This window comes from Folsomia candida, unplaced genomic scaffold (assembly GCF_002217175.1).
Source record: "Folsomia candida strain VU population unplaced genomic scaffold, ASM221717v1 Fcan01_Sc001, whole genome shotgun sequence".
In the NCBI taxonomy this organism is placed as follows: Eukaryota; Metazoa; Arthropoda; class Collembola; order Entomobryomorpha; family Isotomidae; genus Folsomia; species Folsomia candida.
The window spans coordinates 4,656,154-4,669,456 of record NW_019091193.1 but is presented as its reverse complement, the minus strand read 5'-3'; the positions used below and the strand labels follow the sequence as shown (position 1 = coordinate 4,669,456).

The following is a 13,303-nucleotide window of genomic DNA, read 5'->3' as shown; positions in this document are numbered from 1 at the left end:
CCATGGGTAATTATTGCATGGAGCATGTGGGTCAAAATCCTCCAAAAGTAATCACCAGCTTGATGTATGCACGGTCCCATTTTTACATTCAGAATTAGACGACAACTTGCAAAAACAGTATGTCCTTAGGTACATAGACACGTCTACCCCCATAGTTTGGTCATCAAAGGAATGGGAAATAAATCAATAACGAAGTTTGAGGAATAATGAAGAATTACTTAAAATATGTATGTGCTTATACTTAGTACTTACTGCTTTAAATTAAATATTGCTCGTTCTCCTAGGTTGACGACTTTTTTATTGGTCAACTATCAACTTTGCGACATTGGCAAATACACATTGAGACAGTTCACATGTGATTGATTGGGTTACAAGAACAATGACGCTGTATATGTATAACTATGTACATTGATGGAAAATTATATGTACATGTGCAAATATGCTATTTATGTAAATATTGTTGGGTGCGGTTGTCTTTGCGATGCAAAAAACATAAGGAATAAGTTATAGATAAGATAAGATAGATAAGATTTATTAAGTTATCCTTTTAAAGGCCTCATCGGGCCCATGAAGGTACAATTAATGTGTGTATTTTTAATATTGAGCTAAGGAGAGTTCTAATATTAAATGTGTGTTGGGCAATTGTGTGGTGTAAGCTCTAGACAGTTTAATAAAAATTGAGATTGGGGACAGAAAAAAGATTTAATTTGTGATACTTCACTTTAATTAAAGAGTGTGTGGGGTTAGGTGTGTAAGTGTTTGTGGTGGGATGGGTGGTCTTGAAAGTTGCACTTCGGGTCGGGTGGACGGAGAGGTGGGCGTGGTGGCACAGATTGGGGGGCGGGGGTGGGCCCTACGTGGTGGCCGGGGCGATCTTCCTGTTTAAGATGGGGGTGGGTTGGGTAGCGGAATTTTGGCACGGGGGGGAGGCGTGGGCTGATTTGGGGGGTGGCGTCAATAGTGTATAAGGAATAAGTTATAATAAACAACTTTCATATAAGGTACCTTATACGTAATATCTATATAAAAATCGTTGATAAATTATTTGTAATACGAACTTTGTTAATACTTTCTTATTTTTGCAATAATTTGTTCTACTTATTAAAAAGAAAAATTAAAATTATTCCGAACTCCATACTTTTGTGTCTCATCCTTATCTCTGAATTGGGTCATGACAATGAGAAGAGTCATCAGGACCGACAATATCTACAATCGGGAGAAAAGTATTAAATTAGTCATGCAAATTAACACTTCTATATTTCACTGCATATATTTACAACTTACTGAAAGTACAAAGGTGCGATGCAGGACAAAGAAGTGCCCAGCCGTAATATTGAGGTCACAATTTTTCACTTTTCGGAGTAACGATTTAACCTGAAGTTTTCAAATGTGCAACAAATTTTACACAATTTTTATGCTTGCAATAGAGGTCTCCCAGCGTGTATGCTCTCAGAGTTTGACAAACACAAAGTTAATTTAATTTAACACGAAATTTGCAAGACACTGTCAGACAGTGCCAAGCAATGCATATGTTTTGCGGAATATTTGCAATGTAAAAAGGAGGAAACACACCGTGAAGTTGCCAAATTATACGTTTTCCAAATTTTCTGCCCGCTTTCTCCTCTTTGGATGCGAATATCTCCGCTAAACCTTAGCACTGAAAGATAGCGTCTTCTGAAAATTTCATACTAATTAAATTTGTGATCAATTGATATTACTTAATTTGGTAAAAATAGGAGAGCATACGCTGGGAGACCTCCTTTGTTAGATTAGTTTACAAAATCGGTCAAACCGAATAACTTTACCTCTTCACACTCCATCCTTCCAAGATTTTGTGTCCGTATCTGACTCAATTTCTTCATTAGCAAAATCCTTTTTTGACTCAACAATTCTCCATGATTTCCATAATTATATAACGCGTACATGGCTAAAATTGAGGCGGATATGTTTGTTGCACAAGTACATAACCTTCCCACCTTCCAAGCAACCATAGCAAAATATGTGCATCCCAAAATCCAAACTATGTAAACCCCCACTTCAACTAGAATCCTAATTCCGAACGAGTCGTTAAAACCGTCTACCAATTTTATTAAAATATCATATGCATCTGATGCATCATTAAAACTTCCGATACTCTCAGCACCAGCATTAACAAAAAGACTTTCGAGTGCTGAATGCTGATCCACCTCGCGTAAAATACCGGTCAAAACTGTAGTGTAAATTCTAACGAAAAAGGTCAACCAGTTATTCAAGAGCACATTAGTGTAGGCCAGATAGATCCAAAATATCCCACCGGACACCATTAAAACGACAGCTACTGGCGTAATAATCATGCCATTTTGCGCATCTTGGATCCCAACACCCCACAAGGCGTCAATAGCTATGAAAACTAACGGCAGTACGAGCAGGATGGAAATTTTGAAAAAAATGTTGCGATTTTGCTTTCGCAAGTCTTCCACTAATTCTGGAACATTCCACAAATTTGCAATTTTTCCCACCTGATTGCATTGGAATCTCCAAAAACGGAGAGTTTGTCGCACACAGGCCAATGCATGGACACGATTGACGATACAGTTCGTAAGGCAGGAAGTGCAAAGTATTCCGATAATGATCGAATCAGAAGTTAGGGATGTCAATTGATAGAGAGATTCTTGATCTTGACTATGTTTGAAAAAATATGTGACGAAGACTGCGAGAAATGTGAGGGTGAAGATTTGCGAGAGAAATGGTATTCCCGTCCAGCGGAATTGCAATGATTTTAGTGGTAACGTTTTGGGTGGGTGGTTATCGTCGTTGTTTATGATAACGGGAACTTGTACGACTGAGAGGGGGAGGTACCCGATAATTTGGAGGCCACGGATGGGAAGGTTCCCCACACTTAAGAGTAAGTCTTCTGTGTGACTAGTGTTTTTGGTGGGTTTCATCCAGGTAGGTTTAATCGAGGCGAAATCCATACCTGAGAAATTGGCAATTTCGGCTTACAATTCAATTGTGAGGCAAGTGAAATGTGTTGTGAGGAGAAGGAAAGTTGTCGGAAGAAGGTTGAGCGTAGAGTGGTTGCTAAGTAGATAAGTATGTATCGGTCTCGTGGATAGTGTGGTATAAAATAATTAATTACTCTAATTAATAGTTCGTGAGCATTAGCAATGAATTTTATGGTTGTCTACATATGTTACATAGGATGTCATTTATGTTAGATTAGTATAATTAGCAACCAAGTAACCTCTCAGGAAATTTTCGAAGGAGTAATATTGGCTGAACGGTGAACTTTTTTTTCTGCTCAAGCTCTAACTACATAGATAAATAATTATCTACATCTATGTTATAACTGGAAACGTTTGTTGCCAACGGAAGTGAAAGCCGGAGAAAATAGAAAGTTAATTTGCAGCCACAAAAGAACTCGATCGTGCCAGTAATCAGCTCGGGTGGGTCGTCAACCAGACTAAATTGGATCGATACTATATAACCAATTAGTCAAAACCCATTCATGCACTCCTATTATATTGTTAATACCTATTATTGAGAGCGATGTATGTATGAAACACACCATCGGACTGTCTATCTACATATCTGACCCACCCTCTGTTCCAATTAGCCAAAGAGTTGGCTACACGAATTTTTGTATGTATATATGTACATACATACATAGGTATGTATCTATTTACGGCATAAAAAAAGTGAGCTGGGCATTGAACTTATTTTCATCGCGAAGCAATTTGCAAAGTTGTAATTAATTATACGGGATCAATTGACCCCCCGTTAAAAATTAGCCTGACGAAGAAACCTTTGTGTTGCACAAAAGGTCCTGTGCCAAACTGCCAACTCAGAGGGATATGCATATTTACGTATGCAACGGAGAACAAGTAGATATCAATTTGCGGTAGAGTTTCATCAAAATACAAAATAGCTTAAAATGAGACTCTTCAAAAAATATTACATAAATATACATAACACAAAATCCTATACAAATATTGCAAAGAATTTTCTCATTCTACACTGTCTTTTTTTATTTACAATGGTTTATTTATTTCAAATATGTCTATGTACCTTATAAATAGAACATAAAATTGAATACAAATGTGAAGAAGGTGTGTATGTAAGTATTTATAAATGTATGTCAAAAAAATTATGTAAAAGTGCAAGCCTTCACCATTTAATCCTAGACAACAACAAATTCATTGTCTGCATTAAAATGTACGAAAAATAAGCAATTTTAATATTGTTGTCCATGTAGTACATCCTGCAATAGTACAGCCTTCCACAAAACCTCATTGGTTCCATGGATTTTATCCTCGTTTTTAAAATCCTCCTCTCTTTCACCGTCGTCAAACTATTCGCCCACGATTGCCAATTTCTTAACGCCATTTGCGAAATTTCATACACGTCTATTATTATTTGAAGAGAAATGATGGAAGCAACTACAACAAAAACATTTACACTTGGAAAATAGGCGTAAAACCAGAGCGGGAAATGTGAATGCATACGAATCGTTACATAACTTATGACAATCATGCAAGCCATGCCAATCCCCATCAAAACCACGATTAGGTATTCCAGTAATTTTCGAACGCTTTGAAATATTACGAACAATTTGATATATTCTGAAATCATGGCGTTCAAACGCCACCGATTCCTCGAGCTGGTCAGAGATTTTAGGATTTCGTTCAACATTTTGATCACAGTCAGCAGCAAAATAAAACTTTGTGGGAGGAATCGACAAATCTCACGGATGGAGACGAGGAGTGTGTAGAAGGCGAATGTTCTCCCAATAATGTTCCCAAACCAGGTGAGGTGTGTCATGTCAACGAGATATGCACGGTGATCCACTTTTAGAAATTGAAATGCCGGCACGAGGATGAACGGGTAGAAGGTGAATTGGTAGACGATAATTGACAGGACGATCCAGAAAGGATCGCTTCTCAGCTTCTTGTTTGTACGAACTGGAGTTGATAAATCAAATTACTTAGGGTTAATTGCGTTCATTTTTTTGCCAGACTAAAATCCTCACAACTTGGGATTTTATTTATTGATAAATTTTTAATTTAATTTTATTTGCAATGTATGGTATAGCAAGCATGGTATCATGAATACCATGCCACTTCAGTGTTTTTGGCAGCTATCAAAAAATAAAAATGGTGACGACATTTGACCACAAATTGGGGGTAACTTCTCCTGAAATAGAGAACCGTAAATTGTCATTGTAAAATAAACTTTCTTAAAAATCTCGAAAATCGGAGGTAATCATAAAGATCCAGTAACATAACATTAATTATCGAAAAATCTATCACAGAACAACAACGCGACTAATTATTTTCAAAGATTTATAAAAATAAGACTGAAAAAAATCGAAAATTAAACATCGAAAATTTGATTAGATAAATCCCTGAAGCTGTGGACATAAAAATAAATTATAACATTGCTGTAACATTTTAGGACGAGACGCGTGTTGGGTGATAGTTCACATCACGTAGAGTAAAAACACAAACGGTAAAATATTCAACCTTCCTTTTGTACATAAATAACTAAACTTTTAAAGTGCTAGATACTGTTATTTACAATTAACTCACCTTCTGGATCTTTACATCTGGCATATTCTGCAAACAAGGCGTTCCATCCCCCCACAAATTCTTCTCCATGAGTTATATGCCCAATTCCAACGAGAAATCCGGACACGGCAAAAAAGAGGATCATCACGTGAAGAAATAAAATCGGCAGTGGTGTCCAGGCCGTGAATCCATGCAATTGTGCGAAGAGTAAGACAACAACGCCTACAATCCCAGTAATTCCGATGACAAATATCAGGTTGAAATACCACCAAAATGTGGCATAAATTCCTTTCCGATAAGTCATCTTTTCCGAAGAAACGTTCCACTCCACGATCGGCCTGGATATGTAGCGTTGCATGCATTTATCATATCGTGCAAGCACCTGAAGAATCTCAGCGTTAAAGACCAACATGATCAATTATGTTAGAGAGACTTAAAACTCTGAAATATTAGAGCGATTTTTGAAACATCTCAATTCCAGAGAAGCACTGACTTCCACTTCGATTTTATAAAGGACTAAAAATTCATAGTTACATACATTCGTGATTTTGTAAAGTAAGAATTCTTATTACCCAATAAATTTTTTTCGTGAACACACAATGTATTTACTATATAAAAGTATATAAAAGTGAAGATCCCTCGTGATGGATATGTCGTGATGGTTACATATCGTGAAATGCACACATTTCTTGGCATCAGTGGATTGTTCTAGCTGCTTTCTTGGGTAATTCACTACCAGCGCTGAAAGAGAAGAGATACAAGAGCAAGGTCACCACTAAAATCAGTCGGCATTCACAAATATTCTCCCTCTCTTCAATTACTGAAATAAAATCCGGGCCCCCATCTTCCAACCATCTTCCAAAAATTTAAAAAAAATTATAAATGTAACCATGTAATTATTTGATATCAAACAAAACTTGACTTGGAGGAGGAAACGTACACATGAATTTTAGTTTACAAATATATTTTTGCCTGATGAAGAAATTCTGTATGAATATCGAAAGCTTGCAACAATAAATACTTCAAGTTAAAATGTCCTCTGATGCCGATGTAATGGATCAATATATATGTCGAGGATGGAAACATTTAATAAATCAACTAAGACCGCTCTACGGTGGAGCCCTGGTCAAAGATATCCGAAAACTGGAATTCAAACGTCAAATCCAATTCCACAACAATACAGTATTTTTAAGAAGATGCCAAAAAATGAAAATCATCCCCAGGGGACTTCACAACCAATTCATCACAAAAAAATTTGGCTCAAGGTCTTATTTTACAAAAATTGAAGAAGAAACAAACCAAAAAATCCTCAAAGGACTCATCAAGTCGAATTTTCAAGACCTATACGAAATAGACAAGAAAATATATTCACTCCGGAACCAAATTAGATGTAAATTACCACAATATTGGCATTTGATTTGTCACCTAATAAATCGAACACGACAAAAAACCAATGATTGTATCAGAAATCGGCAAATCAACAAATTCAATACTTTAATGAACGAGAAATTAAGCCTGATAACAAAGGAAAATCCACAAACCATTAAAAAAGTCATCCATAACTTATCATCTCATCCACTCTCGGAGAATGAACAAAAACTACTCTCATTAGGTCTGAATTACTCCCTCCCAATCAAAGACATACGTGTGACAATGATGGATACAGCTGCAATTATTGACTTGAAACTGCACGAGACCGATTTGGAGGAGAGAGAAAAGGAACAAGTCAGAGCCGGAGTATCACACATCATGAAAAAACAAATTAATAGTGGAAACTATATGAACAAAATTGATACTTGGATATCCTCATCGATCAAGTCCCTTACCACAAATAACAACATTTGTATTACTAAGGCAGACAAAGGAAACGCAGTGGTAATTTTGGACAAAAATGATTATAACCAAAAAATGCAGACAATGATCAATGAAGGCCCCTATGATGAACTCATTCAAGATCCTACTCCAGATTTCACAGATTTAATTGAAGTCCACTCAAGTTCATTGAAAACAAATGAAAAGTTATCTGATGCAGAATACTCCAAAATAAATCAAAAAACTCCCAGAGCTCCACTTATCTACGGTGCACCTAAAGTGCATAAACCAGACACACCTCTCCGGCCGGTGGTAGATTTCAGAAGTTCCCCTACATATAATCTTGCAGCAATGTTGTCCAACATTTTGAAGAAAGTAGCCTCGAAACATGAATATACTGTCAAAAATGGAGAAGAATTCGTGAAAGGAATAAAAAATATCAAAATACGACCAGGGGATCAAATGATTTCTTTTGATGTTGTCTCACTTTTCACAAAAGTTCCCATAAAAGAGACCCTGAAAATCATCAAAAAAGACTTCAAGATTATGATAACCTAAATGAACTGACAAAACTCTCAATCAATGATCTAATGGAGCTGATTAAAATTTGCTTAAAATCCACCTATTTTAAATACAATAGCAAATTTTATCACCAAACTGAAGGTACCGCTATGGGATCCCCCATCTCACCAATAGTCGCAGAAATATTTATGCAAGAATTGGAAAAAAAGCTTGTCAAAAACAATCGCAACATTATCTACTGGCGTAGATTTGTGGATGACGTCTTTGCCATAATAAGGATTCGAAGGAAAAGCCACATTTTAAATCTAATCAATTCGTTCCATGAATCCATTCAATTCACATTTGAGGATGAACAACAGGGACAATTACCTTTCCTGGATCTTATGCTGTACAAGAAACCGGACAACTCGATTGGTCATCAAATTTACAGGAAGCCTACGCATACAAACTTGTACCTGAATTATCACTCTTTTCATCCCCCGGCACACAAAATTGGCGTAACGGATACCCTGCTGACAAGAGCTTTAAGACTGTCAGATGAAGACCATTTAGAGAATGAAATCAAATACACAATCAAAATCTTGGAAGAAAATAATTACCCACGAAAAATGATTGAATACAGACTGAAGAAAGTCAAAAACAAAATGCAGTATAACAATAACAACAACTCACTAGACGAACCAGTCAAAAGAATTATATTACCGTGGGCAGGTGAAACCACCACAAAAATTGCACGATTTCTAGAAAGAAAACTAGAAATGAAAATAGGTTACATTCCTGGCCCGAAGTTATCCAGAATGCTAACCAACACTAAAGAGAAACCGAGAACAATAAATTGTGGGATTTATTCAATTCAATGCAGTAATTGTCTAGCAAAGTATATTGGAGAAACAGGACGTGATTATACTACAAGAATTCAGGAACACATTCATGCCATTAGAAGTGGAAATGTAAGATTATCTCCTGTTGCTCTACACATGCATGAACATGAACACAATTTGGACCCAAATTCGTATAAATTAATTCTAAAAGAACCTAGAAGATATTTTCGGAAATTTAAAGAAGCACTGTTCATCAAAAGTACCACTAACAAGATGAATATTTCGAGAGGAGTCGCAGTCAGCCCTATCTGGTCAAGTACACTAACAAACTTTTTAACATATACACAATAGCCCTCAAAGTCCACGTAAAAATTTATAAATGTAACCATGTAATTATTTGATATCAAACAAAACTTGACTTGGAGGAGGAAACGTACACATGAATTTTAGTTTACAAATATATTTTTGCCTGATGAAGAAATTCTGTATGAATATCGAAAGCTTGCAACAATAAATACTTCAAGTTAAAATGTCCTCTGATGCCGATGTAATGGATCCATATAATGTATTTACTTTTATATTCATATGTAGATATCTATGAGAGGATTATCTAATCAGGTTAGCTGCCCATTTAGAATTTATAGCGATGCGAAGTATTTACAGTTACGTTTTTCATCAAATATTGGAAAGTTTTATATGAACTTAATGCAGACATAGGATGAATTTCAGCTACGCTATATACATACTTGTATATGTGTACATATGTTTGTGTGTGTTGTGTTATTACAGATAAGTATAAGCTATAAATATATCTGTATAAGCTATAAAATAAGTAAAATAGTCTGATAACCATATCAATTCATCAAGGTTGAAAAATCAATGATGAATTAGTCTTCGTCAGAAAGGCTATAGTCGATTATTGTTCAGGATTGCCTTTGCAAATTCAGAGACCTTCACATTAAAGAAGGCAACGCTCACAAAAAGTATGGCTTTTGTCGGGCACAATTAATTACAATATTAACTTGGCTATTAAAGGAATGTGGAGTAGATAAATAAATGTGTTCAAGTTTGCATTCGTATGAAAATTAAATAGTTTCAATAATGTGTATTCATATATGCAAATATAGACATGCGAAAGTGATGTATGTAAATATGTATAACACTTTCTTCTGCTTTACACCACATCGATGGGAACATACATTTGTAGATGTGTATGTATGTACAAACATACATAAATACATACATATGTACTTTCACTCCCTTGCTCTTCTCCCGCATCATTTTATTTGATTAAGCTAAAATAAACGTTAATGCAATGAATGAAATGAATACCTATGCACATATATATGAACATACACACACAAATTGGTATACACACATACAAATGTATGCTCAAATTTCAATATATCAAGTTATAAATGTAAAAGTTCAAGGTTTCACCACTTAATCCTATACAACAATAAATTCATCGTTTGCATCAAGATATACGAAAAATACGTAGCTTTAATTTGGTTGTCCATATAATACATCCTGCTGTAATGCAACCTACCGCAAAACCTCACTGGCTCCATAGACCTTATCCTCGCTTTTAGAATCTTCTTCTCCCTCAGCGTTGTCAAACTGTTCGCCCACGATTGCCAATTTCTCAACGCCATTCGCGAATTTTCATACACATCGATCGTTATTTGAAGGAAAATAATGGCAAAAATTATAATGAAAATATTTACACTGGGGAAATAGACGTAAAACCAGAGCGGAAAATGTGTGCGCATACGAATCGTTACATAACTGAAGAGAATCATGATATACATGCCGGTCCCCATCAAAACCGCGATTAAGTATTCCAATAATTTCCGTATGCTTTGAAATATTACGAACAGCTTGACATATTCTGAAATCATGGCGTTCAAACGCCACCGATTTCTCGAGCTGGTCAGCGCTTTTAGGATTTCGTTCAATAATTTGATCACAGTCAGGATAAAAATAAAAGTCTGTGGGAAGAATCGACAGATCTCTCGGATTGCGACGAGGAGTGTGTAGAAGGCGAATATTCTCCCAATTATATCGCAAAACCAGGTGGGGTGTGTCATTTCAAGGAGATATGCACGGTGATCCACGTTCAGCAATTGAAATGCCGGCACGAGGAGAAATGGATAGAAGGTGAATTGGTAGACGATAACTGTCAGGACGATCCAGAAGGGATCACTTCTCATCTTTTTGGTTATACTTGTACGAACTGAAATTAACAAGGTGCTAAATAAATATACACATATGTACACATACGTTTTTAGCAGGAATGATTTTCAGAGGTTAATTAGAACTCCTGAAAATTGGTAATACATAAAATTATTACATTTAATATCTATAATATCTTTTTTTAGTAAAAATCCATATTACTAATACGTGGAGCTAACAAGGGACACTCACGACCTGTCGTTTCAGTCCAAGGTACCCACTATGTTTTTTAGAATATACTAGGACCCCAGATGAAGGATTCATTCATATTTCCGTGTAAAACTCATATTTGGCGCCATGGCGTGGCGCCAAATTCGCCAAATTTGATGGTTTTTCATTTTAAAACCGCCATAACTTTTGAAATCCTGAGCGGATTTCCAAAATTTTTGGCAAAAATCATGACAAGGAGTTAAACTTTCGTATCCCATGAATTTTTTTCCAAAATTATGGCTTTTAACTTTTCGTAATTTCGTAATTTTCTTAGAAATGGGGGTCCGTCGAAAAAATGCTAAAAATATCTCAAAAATTAAAATTTTTTTATTTTTATTTTTTTCTCTAAAATTTCGACTTTTCTGATCATTTTAAGCATAAAATTTTAAAAATCCGACATAAACTGCAAAAGTTATGGGGGTTTGAAATTGGTCGAAAATGCAAATTTTTAAGTTTAGCGCCACGCCATTGGGCCAAATATGAGTTTTACACGGAAATATGAATGAATCCTTCATCACGGGTCCTAGTAGATTCTAAAAAACATAGTGGGTACCCTGGACTCAAACGACAGGTCGTGAGTGTCCCTTGTAAGATATATTTTAATGATTCAAGTCCAGAGTGAAATAAAAATAAATGTTTAGGAATATCTGACAGACATATTAGACATTATTCTCTTTGCGTTTTAATGGTACTATTTCTATTCTGTTAAGCATGTTCGGAATTAATTACGTTAAATCAGTTTGTATTTAAATTCACAGATATATTGCATAAATGCAATGTGCATATGATGGATACATATGTGATTCAACACAAGACAGTTAACAGCCCACGAAAAACAAAGGCAAACTACCGTTTTTCCTTAAGAAAATATATGTATAACCTTACTTTTGGTATACATAATTAATTAACTCACGTTTTGGATCTTTATATCTTGCATATTGTGCAAACAAGGCGTTCCATCCTCCTACGAATTCTTCTCCATGAATTATATGCCCAATTCCCACGAGAAATCCGAACATGGCCAAAAACAAGATGATCACATGAAGAAACAAAATCGGGAGCGGGGTCCACGCCGCAAATCCATGCAATTGTGCGAAGAGTAAGACAAAGACGCCTACAATCCCAGTAATTCCAACGACAAATATCAGATTGAAATACCACCAAAATGTGGCATAGATTCCTTTCCGATAAGTCATTTTTTCCGAAGAGACGTTCCACTCCACGATCGGGCGGGATATGTAGCGTTGCATGCATTTGTCATATCGTGCAAGTACCTGAAGGACCCCAGCGTTAAAGGCGAACATGATTATGATCAACTTCAATTAAGGGAAATTTAAAATTCTGAAATATTGAAGTGACTTTTGAAAAGTCTCAATTGCAGAGAAGCGCTGGTTTACTCCTCACTTTTCGAAAACACTGGATGTATGTACATAAGTAATTCTGTGAAACAAGAATTATTTCTGTTTCTATTAACGGAATAAATTTTATGTGCCCACACAATGTATGTAAATGTATGTATTTACTTATCTATGTGTGTATCTATACACGGATTGTCTTATCCGGTTAACTTCACATTTATAATTTATAGCCGTGCCAAGTATTGGCATCGATTAAGCTTTTCATCAAATATTCGAAAGTTTTGTATGTAAGTAAATACGTATGAATTTACTGGGAGCTTAATGCATACATAGGATGAGTTTCAGCTACATACATACACGTAAGCATTTGCATACGTGTATTCTTATTCCAAACAAGCTTTAAGAAATAAAATAGTTTAATAACAAAATCAATTCTACAAGGTTAAATGAATTACTCTTTCGCCAGAAAGGCCATCGTTGCGTATGAATGTGAATAATATTCATATGGTAAATTGTTCTTTATGTACTTCTCAGGTTATTATCCCATAAGGCAGATGGGTTTTCTCCCTCAAGAATTGCGTAGAAATAGGGTTTGGGTAAAATTTTTGGATTATCTGTTAATCATACACATGTAAGTATTTAGTAGGACGGTCCCACCGTTACATTTGTAAATTCAGAGGTCTTCATACTTAAGAAGGCAACGCTTACAAAATGTGGGGTTTGTGTTAGACTCAATTAGTTCTATATATAATAACATAACTTGGCTATTAAAGGAAAATAAATTTGGGGGATAATGAAG

The 13,303-nt window shown here is 35.6% G+C and overlaps 3 protein-coding genes across 3 annotated transcripts; 1 reads left to right on the top strand and 2 right to left on the bottom strand.

The window, feature by feature from the left end:
- Positions 1-583: 583 nt before the first annotated feature.
- Positions 584-3,000, bottom strand: LOC118433966. Its single transcript, XM_035846514.1, has 3 exons — positions 1,806-3,000; positions 1,285-1,374; positions 584-1,206 (listed from the first exon to the last, which is right to left on the bottom strand). Exons 1-3 carry the CDS (start codon positions 2,952-2,954, stop codon positions 1,102-1,104), a joined length of 1,344 nt encoding a protein of 447 aa, XP_035702407.1. The 5' UTR covers positions 2,955-3,000; the 3' UTR covers positions 584-1,101.
- Positions 3,001-4,028: 1,028 nt separating this feature from the next.
- LOC118433968 lies at positions 4,029-6,708 on the bottom strand. The gene is made up of 2 exons (XM_035846517.1): positions 5,568-6,708; positions 4,029-5,172 (listed from the first exon to the last, which is right to left on the bottom strand). Exons 1-2 carry the CDS (start codon positions 5,956-5,958, stop codon positions 5,120-5,122), a joined length of 444 nt encoding a protein of 147 aa, XP_035702410.1. The 5' UTR covers positions 5,959-6,708; the 3' UTR covers positions 4,029-5,119.
- A 491-nt stretch (positions 6,709-7,199) lies between these two features.
- LOC110853595 lies at positions 7,200-7,916 on the top strand. Its single transcript, XM_022101919.1, has one exon. It carries the CDS (start codon positions 7,200-7,202, stop codon positions 7,914-7,916), a length of 717 nt encoding a protein of 238 aa, XP_021957611.1.
- The last annotated feature ends 5,387 nt before the right edge of the window (positions 7,917-13,303 follow it).